The 16,489-nt window shown below is 62.7% G+C and overlaps 1 protein-coding gene across 1 annotated transcript in view; it reads right to left on the reverse strand.

Moving 5' to 3' along the window:
- Positions 1-16,489, reverse strand: part of HMCN2 (hemicentin 2) — a 117,886-nt gene that overhangs the window by 7,241 nt on the left and 94,156 nt on the right. The window contains 18 exon segments of the mRNA XM_037491448.2: positions 128-249; positions 348-485; positions 1,717-1,866; positions 3,556-3,825; positions 5,465-5,546; positions 6,803-6,993; positions 7,923-8,057; positions 8,977-9,190; positions 9,819-10,009; positions 10,922-11,056; positions 11,366-11,500; positions 11,720-11,827; positions 12,070-12,234; positions 13,048-13,169; positions 13,786-13,942; positions 14,516-14,643; positions 15,928-16,072; positions 16,150-16,291. Coding sequence (XP_037347345.1) covers positions 128-249; positions 348-485; positions 1,717-1,866; positions 3,556-3,825; positions 5,465-5,546; positions 6,803-6,993; positions 7,923-8,057; positions 8,977-9,190; positions 9,819-10,009; positions 10,922-11,056; positions 11,366-11,500; positions 11,720-11,827; positions 12,070-12,234; positions 13,048-13,169; positions 13,786-13,942; positions 14,516-14,643; positions 15,928-16,072; positions 16,150-16,291 — 2,730 coding nt within the window.

The following is a 16,489-nucleotide window of genomic DNA, read 5'->3' on the forward strand; positions in this document are numbered from 1 at the left end:
CCACGCACGCCCCGGCCCCAGCAGCAGGGTCAGGAAGGACAGGGGACCCGGCTGCTCAGGCACAGTCGGGCAGGACATCTCAGTCTCTCCCACCCACCGCGCACTCCTCAGCTCCCGCCCCTCCCACCTGCACTTGGAGGTCTGCATCAGCCAGGCTCTCGGGGACGACGCCATTGACCTCCACGTCGAGGAGCAGGAAGCCGTCAGGATCCAGGCCCCGGGCCACCTGGGTCATGGTGAGTAGCTCTCCTGCAATTCATCCCCACCCGGCCCGGAGTCACCGCGGGGAGAGGCCCTGGGCGCAGGCCTCCGCCCCACCTGGCCCACCTGCGGGGAGACCCACTCACCTGTAGCAAACTCCACGTGCGACTCTTGCCGGAAGTTGCCACCCGTCAGGGAGTGGCCATTCAGGGTGTCCCCACTCTCTCCAGTCAGGGCCCAGTAGACGGGAGCGATGGTGGCCACAAGCACCCGCATCAGAGGCCCTGGCAGGGTGGGGTGTGGAGACGGCTGAGGGCTGGCTCCCGAGGGCAGCCACTGTCCTGCTCAAGGCCCCTCTGCGGCTCCCTAGTGCCCTGGGGAGAGCTCAGCCCCGTCCCTCCTGCCCCTCCCAGTCCAGGGATACCTGGGCCGGTTATTAGATCAGAGCCTGGGGAGTGGCGAAGGCAAATATCCACTTGATGGAATCGTGACAATAACAAAATACATTCACACGAAGACCTGCATGTAGCTTCTTGATATTCAGCCAGTTCAACAAACACCGAGGCTGTCGGGCGACCTCAGAGCCCAGGGCTGCACGCACCTATCACGGCTTATTTGCTGGACTCAGTTGATAATCAACCAAGTCTCCTTCCAGAAGAGCCGCAGAGGAAGGGCCGTTTGTAACCACTGACTGACAAAGAGCCAGAATTGCTCCAGGGCCTTCGGGTGATGCCAGACCCTCCTCTCAGGGCCAGGGGGCTTCGAGCTGGGGTCAGAGTGGCCTGGCTCCCCGGCTCCACTGCCAGCTGGTGGGGGCGGGGGGCGGATCCAGGCTCCGGGAACAAGGGGCCCATGGGGGCAGAGCCTCTGGACCTCGGTGCGGGTTTTGACCAGACAGAGCGGGGCCCGCCGGGCTCAGGGCCAGGCTCCCCTGAGCCTGGCAGCACATCTGGGCAGAGTCTCCGGTCACCTCCCTGCTGCCTGCGCTCCCAGCGGCGCCCATACCCGGGCTGTGCACACAACGGCAGCCAGTCCAGACTGTCAGTGCCACCCTCACCTGCGGGGCATGCAGGGACCCCTGCGGCCAGGTCTGCGACATCTCTCCAGAACGTTCCATTTGCTCAGGACACACCATGCTATGAACTTGTTTGCAAGTGGCCACGCCTCCTAGCCCATTTTATTCTCCACATATCTCCCTCTCTGTGCCTCCAGTAACCCCTTCATTTTTCGAGCTGCTCTAAACTGGGCAAAGCCTCACAGCGATCAGTGGTTTCAGGTAGCATTGTCTGACTGTCTGGCTCCCAACGCAGCTATGTTGTGCGGGGGAGTGGGGGGGTTGGGAAGGGGGAGGAAGGGTGAGCACCTAAACTTCTCGGACTGGAGTTCAGCTGTTGGAGATGCTGGGTTTCCTCTGGGGTAAGGTCCCAGGGGAGCCTCGAACATGGGCTTTGCTCCTCCCGGGTCCAGCCCTGGTTGGAGGCCCCCAGGCTAAGACCACGCTCTGGCCCCACTTACCCACGTTGGCAGGGATGTGGCTGATGCTGCTCCGGACGGTGGTGCGCCCAGAACGCGCCTCCTGCTGCACGCTGGTGTTGAGGGCGGCCACGCCAAGTTCCTGGCCGTTAATCACCCCTATCATGCTGCCCCAGCTCCCCCGGGGCTCCCCTGTGAGGAAGGAAAAGAACAAGAGTGACACGGGTCGCCTCAGTATACATAGGGACCTTACCTTCCCGGTTGCCAAGGGTTAAACAGACTCAGAGGAGTGAGTGAGTTGCCCAAGGGCACACCACTAATGGTGATGGACTCAAGGCCAGGGGACCCTGGTGCAGAGCAGATGGGAGGCTTTCGAGAAGAGCCTGCCCTGGGATGAGGGCACCAGCCTCTAATTTTACTTCTGCCATCACCTCCCCTGGAATCGCGGCAAGTCAGGCCCCAGGCCACACCTGAGTTGCTTTATCTGTCAAGTAAGGAGGTGGGACCCCAGAGGGTCAAGGACCTGCTGGGTTCTGAAATGCCAGGAGCCCATGATGGCAGGGGCTGGCATGTGGGCAGAGCCAGGGCACCACGCCAGGTTTGGGATGCTGCTGCCCGAAGCCCCCCATTCCATCAGTGTCCTGGCTCCAGCTGCTCTGCAGCTGGCCAGCTGGGGGAGGGGCGGGTGGCTGGATTTCCAGCAGCCACAGGCTGTCTGCAGGCAGACGCTGTCCAGGCACAGTCAGACGGACGCGTGCCCAGGGGTTGCTTCCTCTGGCTAATGGACCAGCTGTCTCCTCTGGACAGATGGCATTCCAGTGGGCAAGAGACAGATGCTAGCCTGGCTCTCTCTGCTCACCAGCGCTCGGGGGAAATTAACAACAAATTGCCCATGATCTGTCAAAAAAAATAACATAAAACATACAACTGCCAGGATCCTAAGTGGGTAAATCAGGGGGCAGGCTAGCTTTGGGTTCCAGGAAGCATGCCATTTCCTGCAGCCTGTGGCTGGGTTTGATGAGATTTTATACCCATCTGGGTTGTCTCTTGTCAATATCTGCTACTCTGGGGAGGACTAACAACTATGGGTTTATGGGAAGGACAGGAGAAGGCCATGAACTGACCGCCGGAGTCGGGAGCTGCGGAAAAGCAGCCTGCTCTGCACAGCTTTAGGAGGAGACAGGAATTTGGAGGCCAGGAATGACAAGCTATGGTCTGCTTTCTCAGATGGGGTGACCCAGCAGCCTCTCTCCTCCCACAAGGCCCGGATGCATCCCACCCCGTTCCCAGCTGACCGGAAAGGAGGGAGAAAAGACCAGTTTGTCGTTAGTGCCTCAAAACCTCTGACGACCTTTTCCTAGCAATGCCCCTTGGAGAAAGTAGCTCCAGAAAGCAGGCAGGTTATACAAGGACACGTATCAGCCACGGTGAAGGTGCCAGAGGCATCGGGGACCATGTTGTTACTTAAGGAAGCAATTACGTTAAAAAACGTAAAGAGGATTTGATGGAACGATGTGAAATGAAAGGGCGACGTGGAAGCACCCAGGAAGCTGTGGGCCACCGACCAGCAGCCTGGCGGGCCACGTTCAGGGCGAGAGCTCGTCCGTAGGGTTTTCACAAAACCCCAGGGGATCGTAGGAGTCCAGAAAGAGGACATGTGTCCTAGCCAGGTAATCTGGAAGAGCCAGGCGTAGCCTCTCAAAGCCTCCGTTTCCCCAGCCGTCAAGGGCAGGGTAGATTAGACAGTCTCCCCACGGTCAGCCTCAGTCTGTGACTCCAAGCAGAGACTATTGGAGCTGGCAGGGGCAGGCGCCAGACCCCCCACAGGCGACCCACAAACCCCCATCACGCAGGAGACCCCTCCTCTGTGCCTGTCTGTACCTCTCACGGCCAGGACCGCCTGGGCGGTGGCCGAGCCCAGGGGATTGTGAGCGACGCACTCGTAGGCCCCCGAGTCCCCGACCTCGGCGTGCTCCAGCCACAGGCTCCCGTCCGGTAGGGTGCGCAGCCGCCGGCTGGCCCGCAGGGGCTGTCCCGCCCGCAGCCACTGGATGGTGGGCGCCGGCTCCCCCTCGGCCTGGCAAGGCAGGGCCACCGTGTCTCCCGAGCTCACCGTCACGTCCTGTGGTTCCACCTGGAAGACCGGGGCACCTGTGGGAGGCCCGGGCAACTTTTAGGGACACCAAGCGGCCCACATTCACTCAGACAGGTCGGAAAGCAGAGGCAGAGGTGAAGAGGGGACCCCGAGGCCGCTGCCACCTGGAGGCCGCTGCTGGCGTTTCCTGCCGGGCTCTGTGCTCGCAAGCCCACCTCGGCTGCTTCCGGCGGTGTTTTCACTCCACACGGAGCGGGACGCCCTCCCCGCGGCAGGAGATAGTCACAGTTAGGGGCTGCTTGCTCCTCCGTGGTTCAGATCTAGGGAGATTTGCTTCCCCGCACCCCACCTGTGCAAACCACTGACTGAAACGTCCCGTGCATGACTGTAGGTGCCTTTAGGGCCTTGCAACAAAGAGGGACTGGCCAGAACTGCCTCTACTGTCACCAGAGGGGCGGGCGGGGGCTCCGTCTCTTCTGGCGAGTGATTCCCACCAGATGTCTCCCAACTTTCAGTCTTCTCATCTGAAAGTTGCTAGTTCCTGCCCACCTACGACTCCAGAAGCCCCGGTACAGCTAAAGCGACAAAGATGGACAGGCCCAGGCCTGGCGACCACCGCGGGGGGACGCCGCCAATCTGTGCAGCCGCTGTGGGAGACTAAACACAGACTCGGGGGCTGAAACGTCGATTGTCTCAGGGTTCTGGGGCCAGAAGTCCAAAGCCAGTTGTTTCCCAGGCTGAGGTGGAGATGCTAGACGCCCCCCGCCCCACCCCAGGCCACCTGCCTCTCCCGGCTTCTGGAGGCTCCTGGCATTCCAGCCTGAGCCTGGTCACCCCATTCTCTGCCTTCAGCTCCACATTATACCCCCCACCCCCTTCCCTCGCTCTCTTGTCGGAACTTCCGTGATAACATTTAGGGCTCACCCAAGATAAGCCAGGATAACTCCCTGATCTCATCCTTAACTTATTCACATCTGCAAAGACGATTTTTCCAGACATGATTGGATTTACGGGCTCTGGAGGCCGCCAGGATGTGCTCCTGTCTGGGGGAGCCACTCGTCAGCCCTCAAGGTCAGCGTCTTCCGCAGCTGGGCCGCGGTGTCCTCCCTGACCCGCTCCCGGTCGAGTGCCTACCAGAGCTGAGCACACAGCGCCACCAGAGCCACACGGGAGAGGGTCGCTGCCCGCCACTGCCCCAAGCTGGAGACTCGCCCGGGGAGACTTCGTGAACTAATGAGGGCCTGTCCTCTGGTGGGGAGGGACAGCCGTGGGAGTGCACAGGCTGATTCCACGTGCAGCCTCCCAGATGATGCCCACACGCAGCCGGCGCTGGAGCACACAGGCTAACTTCCCGTTTAGATACAGGTCAAAATCAGCCCGGTGCAAGGGGTCGGCGGGGCCAGGGGGAGAGGCCGGTCGGCTCGCCCGGAAATCAAGTGTAAAACTTGGAATCGTCAGAGCCGGCTCGTGGTCACTGCGCTCTCAGCGACGGCTCTGCCTTTTAAATAAGCAGGCCCCGGCCCGGCTGTTGGATCCCCGTGTGCACACTGGGTGTGTGTGTGTCCCGAGCCAACACCTGCACGCGCCTTCCAGGTCGCGGCTCTGCTTCTCTGCCACCGTGGCCGGGACAGCCTCAGGCGGCGCCCGAGTGCCCGCGCGGTCCTGCCCGGGGCCAGGGAGGGGCGGCGGACTCACTCTGCAGCACGAGGAGCACCACTCTCTCCACGGCGCCCAGCTCGCTCCGCGCCAGGCACTGGTACCGTCCCGCGTCGTCCCTCTGCGGCAGGCACGGGAGGAGCGTGGTCAGGACGCGGGCTGGGACCAGACACGGAGAGGGGCGGCGGGAGCAAGACCATCCAGCAGGGAGGGACTCAGAGCGTCCACCAGCCCGTGGTGGACACAGAGGGCCTGGACACACCTTCAGGGCAGCTCTGGGCCTGACCCCACCCCCCGCCCCTGCAGGCTGATTGCTATCCCCCATGGCACATTATTAGGGGTCCTGTGGAAAAGGGCTCCGTGTCCAGGAGGTTTGGGAAACAGCCATGGGCCCGGGGGCAGAGCTGCGGTTTCCTAAGCTTTCTGTGCTGGCATGCTGCGCCCCATCTCCTGAGGGGAGGCAGTTTGCAGTGATTCCCCAGCTTCGGTGAGAGGGGGCTGTCCTCACGGCAGCCAGGACCCGATGACTCGGGGAGAACTAGCCCAGAGGAGCTGGGGGCAGCAGGGGCCAGTCCATGCCCAGACGGGGACAGCCTGGAGGCTGCTCGCAGGGGAACTTCAGGGGCAGCAGGGCACATAGGGAAGAGAAGATCTGGGGCTCAGACCAATAGGGGGACAGTCCCAGCCCCACCACTTACCAGATGCACCCCACGGCTAGGAATTGCCAGTCCTCCCCATCTCTAACTTGGGGAGCACCGTAAGGACCGGGCTCAGCATTCTATGAATCGCACTTGCTAAGTGGAGCCCACGGACACTGAGCTCACAGCGCCCGGGGTCACACAGCCCAACAGCTGCTCCAGACGGGTCCCCATCAGGTCAGATCCAGGGCCCATGTGAGCCTCACAGGCCCAGCTCTGGACAGCACAGCCCACCGGGGGGACGCAGTGGGAAGCTGTGTGGGGGCTGCTCGTTTCCGGCAACTGCATGGACTGGCTGAGAACTGACCTGGGCACAGCCTGCCGTGGGCACTCACCAGCATGGGCCTTTGGGAGCCTGTTTTCACCTGTAAAGTGGGGCCCGCTCACCTGTCTACCCTGGCCTGTCACACACAACATTTATCAGGTTGCCCAGGAATGAGTTTCTCTTAACTACCTTGCACAGGGCATCTCGCTGATCTCTACCTATGAGGTAGAAATAACTGTTAGCCCCACTGAATGGGTGATGAGGTGGAGGCGCAGGGATGCTAAGTGACCGCCTGAGGTCACCCTAGTGAGTGGGGGGAGTCTCTAGCTTACAGGCAGGAAGTGCCTGGGAAACTAGAGGCTGGTGCCACATAAAGAGTGGTCAGAGACACCAGGGGCCATCTGGCGGCCTTGCCTCTGTCCTGCGGATGGTCAGTGAGCCATTCTGTAGCCGGTGCCGGAGGCGGCTGCCCCGCAGAGGAAGGCCATCCTTGAGCCAGCGGATGTCGGGCGCCGGGTCTCCTCGGACCACACAGTCCAGCCGGACGCTGCCCCCTACAGGTTCCACCAGGTAGGAGAAAGCCTCTCCCTGCAGGACGGGAGCCTCTGCATGAGAGGACATCAGACAAGGGGTCAGAAAGGAGGGTCCGTCAGGCTTAGTCCTCATCAGCCCAACCCCCCCAATGCCTGCCCTCCAGACCCCGGGGTCTAGAACCTCCTGCTGGCTCAGCATGGCTTTGTAGAGTCATTGCTTTTGTGTGTGGGTCAGTGAAACAGACTGGCTGTGGCTGCCAGAAACACTGCACTGAGAAAGAGCCTAGAGGGAATAGTGCTGTGATTGATTAGTGATTGATTAGTGATGCCTGAGATGGGCACAGGAGGGATGGCAGGGAGATGAGCAGCATATATTCATGCTCATGGATCCCATCTGCAGACAGCCTGCCAGTACTTGGGAAAACAAGGACCACTGACCATCAGGACACCTCTGTGGGACACAGCAATAATGAAGACATCCCTGATCCTCGTTTCATTCAGATCTTAAACCATTCTTGGATGCCCTGTGCTGGTTTCCATGCCTGCTGGTTTCCTGAGTTTGAATCTACCAAGATGCCCTGGTGCCCTGGGCTGCTCAGCCCACATCATACATCCTGAAGCTGAGCATGCTACACCAGCGTGTCACCATGGCCCTTGGCAGAGCAGAGCTGTGGCCACCAAGGCAGACTAGCGAGCTTCACACTTTTTTTGCCGGGCACCCTGGCTCCCTTGCCTGCCTCACATACTGGCACCACCAGCAGAGGGTAGTGTTGCAGGCCAAGGGGTCAGCTGTCAGTTCTACCTGCAGCTGCGTCCTCTGGGGAGTCGCACCCCAGAGAGGCTGGCTTGCTGAGTGGGGAGTGGAAGCTGGGACTTGGTGTTTTATAAAGTCCCCCGAGGACCCTCATGCACAGCCAGGGAAGGTTCAGAGGTCAGGAGGCCAGTTTCATAGAAACAGCAGGTCAGCAGAGGTCCGGAGAAAGGCCACAGGCCAGCCTTACCCTTCACGTGGACGAAGCTGACCGCCTGCACGCGGCCCACTCTGTTCTCGGCCCAGCAGACGTAGGTCCCGCTGTCCTCTCTGGTCACGGCCACCCGCTGCAGTGTGCTGCCCCCATCCTGTTCAGACACCCCCTCTGTGGCACAGAGAGACACACCGGGGCCTCTGAGCCCAGGCTGTCCAGGATCCCCTGTCCTGAAAGCTTAACTCAGGCCTGGGTATCCTGCAGGTGCTTAATAAAGACACAGGTAACAGGTGTCCTTCTCCCTGGGTGGAAGTCTGAGCAGGGGCAGAGGGAGACCCAGCCTGCGGTCACCCTGGGTCCACTCCATGGGTGTGGTGAGCGACTGCAGTGGTCCGTGGGCCTGTTCACACAGGACGCTCAAGGAAGCGGTGCCACATCCTACAGATGTGAGCCACTGATGGACTTTGTTGTGGGCTGGCCACACCCGGCCCCGGAGCAGGGGCGGCTGGTCGCTGAGGCAGCGTTTACATTGGGGGGCGGGCCCAGAGGAAATGCATGAGCTCACCCTGCCTCAGGACCTGTTATCTCCACTTGAGGTGAAGAGGCTGAGTGGGGAGGCTGAGTCCCCCGCCCCGGGATCCCCCGAGGAGGTGGTGGGTATGCGAAGGTGGCATCTGCACACACTTCGCAGCACCTGGAAGTGGTTAGGAGGGACCTGGCAATTTATCAGCTCAGCAGATACTTCTCAGCACTTACTGCATACCCTGCAGACCCTGGCCTCCCTAACCACCACCCAGGGCCCAGGTAGAAGGACAGAGCCCCTTCAAAGGGGCTGGCCAAGGGGGGCACAATGGGAGCTCCAGGCTGGAGCACAGGCTCCTCCGCCTTGAAGTCTCCAGGGTGAATCTCTTCTGCAAGTGGCTTCTTGTCAGATCTGGCATGTGACTTGGGCCCTGTCCCAAGACATGGCCGACTCTGGAGACCTGGGCCCCGTGGGGCTGGCCGACACCCTGTCCCTCTCGCCAAGCTGGATCTCCCCAGCTGCCCGCCCTCCTCCAGCCCCCCGCACCCGCCCCGAGCAAGCCCAGACCCGTGACGAGCCGGTCATTGATGGTCCAGCCGATGCGGGGGGGTGGGCTGCCCCGGGCGGCGCAGCGAAGCCACAGCCTGTCCCCGAGGCGCAGGCTGCGGTCCCCAGGCAGCGTGGTGAAGACGGGCAGTGCCAGGATGGTGAGGTGAATGCGGCGGCGGGCGCGGCCCACGGCGTTTTCAGCGGTGCAGGTGTAGGTGCCGGCGTCCTGGCTCTGTGGGCCAATGAGCGTGGACCTGAGAGCTGCCAACCCCGCGTGGTGCCTGGGTCCCTGCAGGTTCTCATGGCCCCCCCAGAGAGGCAGATGGCGCCACTTCACCCGGTCCCGGCAACCCCGCAGACTTCACGGGCTCTGCACCATCCAGGCCCTGACGGAGCACCTGTGGGTGCCGGCCCTGTGCTCAGGCTGGGCCTGTACAGGGTGTTCACGGGTGCAGTGTCTGACTTGGGGCTCTCTGAGAGTTGGTGCAAGGCCGGTGTGCTCCCCAACACACCATCTAACTGGGGGCAGTTAGACTGGTTGAGAACCTGGTGCAGTTTGGGGACCCAAAGTCATGGCCATTCCCCTGAACCCCCACATCCCCTCCAGGGAGGGGCTCCCCCCACGCCAGGGAGCTCTAGCCCTGAAGGTCTGGATGCAGAGCTTGCCTCTGCCCTTGGTAACAGGTGTCTCTGGGAAACTGGGTACAGTCTGAGCCTCGATTTCCTCATCTGTATGCCGGGACAGTAACACCTGCCTTCCCAAATTCCTGGGGCTCAGAGGGTGCCCGGGGCGCTGGTGGGAGTGTGGCCGAGGGGTGGACATTGCGGTGGCTGCCGTGGCTGCCCTGGGCCCGGCTCACCTCCGAGTCCTTCAGCAGCAGCTCCCCGGAAGGCTGGATGGTGAACTTCCCCCCGGTGCCGGACACGGGCTGGCCATCTTTTTCCCAGGTGATGTCCGGCTGGGGACTGCCGCTGGCCGTGCAGGGCAAGAGCGCATGGGAGCCTTCGGTGGTGGACAGGTCAGCGAGGCCAGTCTCGATCATGGGGGGCACTGTGGGGGTGGGAAGCCCACTCAGGCATTGGGCTGGAGTGGGCTGCCTCTGCCCCAGTGTTCTGGCCCTTGGCACTCCCCCAGATCCTTCCTCCACCCCCATTGGCAACCCCCCAACTCGCTGGTCATAGATCACAGACTATTGCCAGTGGCTGGACAGCGCGCCCCCACTGCACACGCGGGCCTGTGCGCTCGAGCACATGCTCACACCAAGGCTCTGGGGCAGGGCTTTCCTGAACAGCCATGCCGGGCCCTGGGACCAGGGGCATAGCAGTAGTCCCTCGAGCGGCCTCCTCTGAGGGGGGCCGCGCTGGGCAGCGTGCAGGGCACTGGCTGGGTGGGCTCCTGTCCAGCCTTCAGTGCCCCCAGTGACGCTCCAGGTACAGGGAAGAGGGGCACATGGGACAAGGGGCTCCGGAGAAGGCGTGCAGCCGGGAGTCCCTGGGAGCCCACAGCTGTCCACGGGATGGCCACCAAAGCAGGTCGCTGGGGTCCCAGCAGGACCGGCCCACACGAGCATCCCCGGACACTTGCAGATGTTTAGCCACAGGCCTCCCTTCTCTTTGTTCAGACTGAGGGAGGACACGTTTAACTGCGTGTCCTGCAGGCGTGGGGAGTGGCCTCTGTCCCTGGGGAGTTGAAATGAGCGCGGGACGACAGCTCGGACAGCCCGGGCACAGAGAAGAGGCGGGGAGGGCGGTGGCGGAAGCCACACCTCGGGTGCAAAATGAGAATGTTTTTCCTTCATTTCCTTCCAGAACCACGAGCTGCCCCAGGGCAGGGGTGGATGCAGGGTCAGGCCGGCCTGGGCCCAGAGCTGGGCAGTGAAGGGAGAGCCCGCCAGGAGCCCGGAGACCCCCCCAACACCACCCAGTCTCCTGGGACCCCTCCCCCCAGGGCCCCTCCCCGCACCCTGCACCACCAGCCGTGTCTTCCCCAGGGCGCTGCCCGCACTGTTCTGGGCGATGCACAGGTAGTTGCCGGCGTCGTCCGGGCTGACGCGCACGAGCTGCAGGTGCCCGCTGCGCAGGACCTGCACGCCGGCTCCTGGATTCGGCGAAAGGAAATGGGGTGACTAGCAGGGCCTCGGGGAGGGCGGGAGGGCGGCTTGGGCCGCTCTGGTCCGCGGCTGTGGTCACAGGGTGACAGTGTGGGCCCAGTCGAGGGGCCCCATCCCCAACCTCCTGCCCCCCACGCACTCCCAGTTCTGGGGAGGGGTGAGGGGGAGGGAGGGCAGGTCAGTGGGGCGGGCAGGTGATGTGCGGGGGTGGGGGGCCGGCCTGGAGCTTTCAGAGAGTGCGGGAGATTCCGGGGCAGGAGGGACACCAGGCCCAGCCACTCTCCTCCCTCACTTACCGGCCGCGACGCTGAGCCCCTCCTTCTGCCAGGTGACGCTCGGCCGGGGGACGCCCAGGGCCTCGCAGGGCAGCAGCACCTCCTCCTCAGCCACCGCCCGGACCACGCTGGGCAGGGGCTTCACCACGGGGGAGGCTGCGAAGGAGCAAGACTGCACAGGTGCCCAGAACACCCGTAGCACCAGACTCCTCCAACCGAGGGCCTCCGAGCACCAGTGGGGCCTCAGAGGAGGCTGGTGGTTCTGCTGACTCTTTCTCCCCATGAGGGAGCAGGCCGAGGAGCAGGTCTGGGCATCTGGACCAGGGTTCTCACTGCCCCCAACCCAAGGGTGAGAGCTGGGCCGGAGGCCTCTACCTTGCACGGTGAGGGCCACGTGCTTATGGGCGACGCCTGCGGAGTTCCGGGCGGTGCAGGTGTAGCGGCCGGCGTGGATGGGCAGGGCCTGTCTGATTTCCAGGGCGCCTGTGCATGGGAAGGGGGTGTGGAGCAGCATGAGGGGCCCAGGGACAAGGCTCCTATACACCCCACCCTGGTGTCTCCCGTCCAGGCCATCCTGACCACTTGTGAGCAGCTGTGGGGCTCAGACAGGGTGGCGGCCTGGGTTCTGCTCCCTGCCCAGAGCATAGCCACAGGCAAGTCCCTTCTACTCTCGGGCCTCAGTTTCCCTGTCTGTACAATGACATATCAGGCTCCCCCTTACTTACCTGAAGGCAAGACACGGTAGCCACTCCCCCGCACACCCAGCCGGGTGCCCGCCTTGCTCCAGGACACAACAGGGGCTGGCACACCTGAGCTATGGCACGTGAGCACCACGGGCGCCATCTTGGTCACAGTGAAGTCCGTCTGGTCATCAGCAATGGTGGGGGGCACTGAAATGCAAGACAAGGCTTAAGGCTCGGCCGAAATCCACTGGGGTGCACATGGCCACTGGGCCAGGCAGACACCAACTAGAAACAGACTGAGCAAAAGGTGATGTTAGTGAGGAGGTGTCAGGGAGGGGGCAGCAGAGAGGGCGGTCACCTTTGCTTCCTCAGCAGCTATTTTTTGCTGGGCTTGGGGGACAGTTAGGGGCTGCTTTCTGCAGTGCCCCCAGCCAAGAGAGAGCTGAGTGCGAGCTCAGGGGAGGCAGCCCACGCTTCCAGGGGAAGTGGCATTGAACCTGCCACCTAAAGGAAAAGCAGGTATTGACCAGATGAAGGGAACAGTGTTCATGGCAGAGGGAACGGCATGTGCGAAAGCTCTGAGGTGAGGAACAAGATGCTGAGTGGCATGACTGGACCCCAGAATGAGGCAGGCTGTGGGGTGGGCTGAACCTGGGTAGGGTCAGCATGGCCAGGGGACACGCAACTGCAGGGGTCCAAGTGGCACCTTGCACTCTCTCCTGAGAGCAGCGGGCAGCAGGAAGGATTTTAATCCGGGTGACTACAAGATCACACTTGGGTTTAGAACATTCTAGATTAAGCAGAGACTTCACCTGTGAGCTCCTACATGTTGGGAGCTATGCTAGGGCCGGGGTAATGTCGGTGTAGGTAGGTGGGGCACAGAGAGGGCCTCGGAGGAGGTGGCCCGAGAAGCGCAGGAAGGTTGAGAGGGGACAGTCAAGTCCTTGCAGACAGAGAGAGGGCCCGGGGTGGGGGAGGTGCACCCCAGCCCCCCTCCACCCCGCTGCCTGCCCAACTCACTGTGAACAGTCACCAGGAAGAGGCTGCGGGCCTCGCCCACCTCGTTGCTCACCACACACTCAAACTGAGCTGAGTCCTGGGGCCCGGGGTTCGTGAGGAGCAGGGCATTGGAGGGTAGGAGCCTGGCACAGACAGACAGACGTGAGGCTGCTAAGTGGCTAGCCTCCCACTGGGGAATCTGGGTGGGGGGGAGTGTCTCACAACCCTTTCCCCAGCCTGCATCTGGCCCCCAAGCCTGGTTCTAGAAGTTTCTAGAAATTTCTACCCACAAAGGTCTAGATGTTGAGAGTGTGGGCAATTTCAGTTTCCCTCGTTTCTCTAGCGCCCGCCTGAGTTTGCAGTGACCATGTATGGTCACTTCCATGTAGCAGCCACACCCAGATCCCTGGTCGCGATACCCGGTTAACTGAGCGCCTGCTTTAGACAGGGCCCAGCTACCCGGCACTGGCACTGGGTCGCCACGCAGAGCCATGAGTTAGCGGATAAATTAACTCCTTTAGCTCCAGCGCTCGCTTCCTGATCAGCTGTGTCTGAGAAAGCAGGAGCCGGAGGGTTTCCGTTCTTTTGGCTGTGAGTCTCAAACGCCCCTGCCAGGCAGCTCAGGGGAGTCCCTCTTGGCCCCAAGTTTGGGAAGACCCCAGCACATCGGTCTCACTTCTGGCCCAGCTTGCCCTCAGAGGAATGCGCACCCCTCCCGCCTCAAAGACCCCCAGGCCTCTGCAAGGGCCAGCTCAGTACCGGTAGGCACCCTGCTGCAGACGGAAGTCCAGTTTCTGTCCGTCCTTCTGCCAGACCACGAGGGGCTTGGGGGAGCCGCTGGCCTCACAGGGCAGCGACGCAGGGGTGTGTGCAGTCAGCGTCAGGTTGGAGGAGCTGGGGACGATGGTTGGAGGCTCTGGGGAGAGTCCGGAATTGGGAGCAGGGTGTCAGGGGCTCTCCCTGAGGCTGTGCCCAGAGGCGGAGCCATCCCCAAGAAAGCAGGGGAGAGCAGCCAGAGAAACTCCCGGAAGGAAACCGCCAAGAGGCTCTCAAAGCTGGGGTGAGAGGCATCTCCGTCCCCTCTTGCCCCTTCTCCTAGAAAGAGGCCTCTGGGCTAATTCCCGACGTGCCAGCCCGAGGCCAAGGCCAAGGCGCTGCTGCACCTCCCAGGTGACCCGCTGGGGCGGGAGGAGCACAGCGGAACACCCGCTCCGTGATTCCGAATGGCATCCTTTCAAACGGCTCCATCGGTGCTGGTGCCACCACCCACTCAGCGGCGCAGCACGGCGGGTAGCACACGCAGCGCGGGGAAGAAGTGAGCCTGCAGCTTTGCTGTGCGCGTGCTCAGTATTTCACTAGCGGACTTCACGGTTGCAGACATTGCCCTTGGCGCCCGTCAGCTCGGACGACCCAGAAACTAAGCAGGATCTGGCCCAGACAGGGTGCTGGATGCCGCAGGCAGGGAACGCCCTTCCCCACGTCCACCTACCGAAGACCTGGAGGTCATGGCCTTGCCGATCGGAGCCTGCAGAGTTGGACGCCAGGCAGAGGTAGTGGCCGGCGTCCTGGGCGAGGACCGGCTGGATCCTCAGGGAACCCTCTGGCAGCACCTGCAACCTGGGGTGGAGGGAGGGGTTGCCATGGAGACCTGCACACCAGTGAGGCCCCAAGAAGGACTGAACCCCTAGTGGCATCTCTAGCAAACCTGGCCTGCGCTCCACCCTCCCAGCAAGAGGGTACGAACTCAGGTGTCCTGCGCCGTGTGGCCAAGGCTGGGGTGGTCACAGCTACAGGCAGCTCCCAACCCCAACCCAATCAGAATGAGCGGGGCTGCTTCTGATCTCCTGTGCCCCCCACGGGTGCAGCGTCTCCCCAAGAGTCAGCACAGTGGACTCTGTTGTTTTGGAGAATGGCCCCTAGATCTGAGAGCTGCCCCTTCCCAAGGGCCAGGGCTGGGCGGCTTAACTCCTGATCGGACCGGGGATGAACACATGCCCCAGGCCGAGCCAGCGGGATGCTCTGCCCTGGGAGTCTGGGGTGGGGACTCACAGGCAGCTCTCTAGGCTCTGAGGGTGCCTGAATCTGAAGGAGGAGCTCTAATGAGGGGGACGGGATGGGGGATTTCTCATGGTCACAGAGAAAGAAGGGGTAGAAAACTGGTCGGAGAGCGCGTGGCAAGCCCCCAGGGCTGACTTCTGTCTCGTCACGCGCTGCCTGACGCGGGCTGGGTGCCGGGGAGCCCACATCAAAGGGGCCAGGCCGCCCCCACGGAGGCGCCTTCGTCTCACAGATCCCAGTCAATTTAGGCAGCGGGTCAGTTGGGGCTGAGTCATGTCTTCCTTCTCTCCTGTCTGGTCTCTTCTGATCGTTCCCACGCGAACGATCTGAGCGCAGCAATAAGCAGCAAACCCGTGAGATCCTAGCCCCCCCCAAGGTCCCAGTCAAAGCAGGACCCAGCCACACGCTCTCTGCCCCGCCCACAGCCTCCTGCGGCCCGGTGTGCGGGGTGACCCCCGGCTCGCGCGAGCCAGAAACCCTTGTTTCACCGAAGCTCCTTGCGGATTACGGCGAAGGGCACCTTATAATCATAAGGACTCCAAGAACCCAGCCTTGACGGCAATAAGCTGAGGCCAGAGGGAGGGAGGGGGAGCTGCAGAGGGGCAAGAAGCCCCCCAACCCCGTAACAGAGATTAGCGTAGGGACCACAGTCAAAACCAGACAGATGGACAGGTGGACCGGCAGAGGGCTCCCGGGCTCTCGGCACCCTTGGCCGGCGGGCACCCTGTCCCGGGGCTCCCAGGGGCCCCTGTCCTGATGAGACGTCTCCTTTCTGCCCCACCTGCCCGAGAGGATTTGTTTCCAGCTTGCAGACGTAGCCCTGAAGCCCCCCCCAATGCCCACCTGGGGTTCTCAGGATCCAGGGGGGCTCCGTCCTTCCGCCAGCTCAGCAGGGGCAGAGGGGTGCCATCTGCCTGGCAGGGCAGCAGGGCTGTCTGGTTGACAGAGGCGTTCACCGCGGGTGGTCCCGGCCGGATGGTGGGCACCGCTGGAGAGGGCGAGAGGGCGTGGGCGCGGGAGCCTGTCGCTCTAAGGGGGTCGGGGCGGTGGGGCGGCGCCACTCACTGTGGATCTCCACGTGGAAGGCCACGCTGGTGCTGCCCGCGGCGTTGCGGGCCGTGCAGCCGTAGTCCCCGCCGTCGGCCAGGCTCAGGGCCTGCAGCCGGAGGAACCTGCCTCCCTCTGGGAACTGGGTGTGCGCGTCCGCCTGCGGCGTGAGGAGGCAGAGATGACCACCAGGTCACAGTCCAGGCTGCTGCAGGGAGGGGGGATTCCCCTCTCTGGAGCCCTAGGGTCAGAGACCCCATCCGCACCCGGCCAGGCCAGGCCAGGTAGACTGGCTGGGGGAGCCGGGAACCGGAGGGGCCTCTGCCCCTTTCTGGGTTGACCTGCAGCCCCGAACTTG

Source organism: Talpa occidentalis, unplaced genomic scaffold, assembly GCF_014898055.3.
Source record: "Talpa occidentalis isolate TD23 unplaced genomic scaffold, MPIMG_talOcc4v2.1 talOcc4.7, whole genome shotgun sequence".
Taxonomy (NCBI): Eukaryota; Metazoa; Chordata; class Mammalia; order Eulipotyphla; family Talpidae; genus Talpa; species Talpa occidentalis.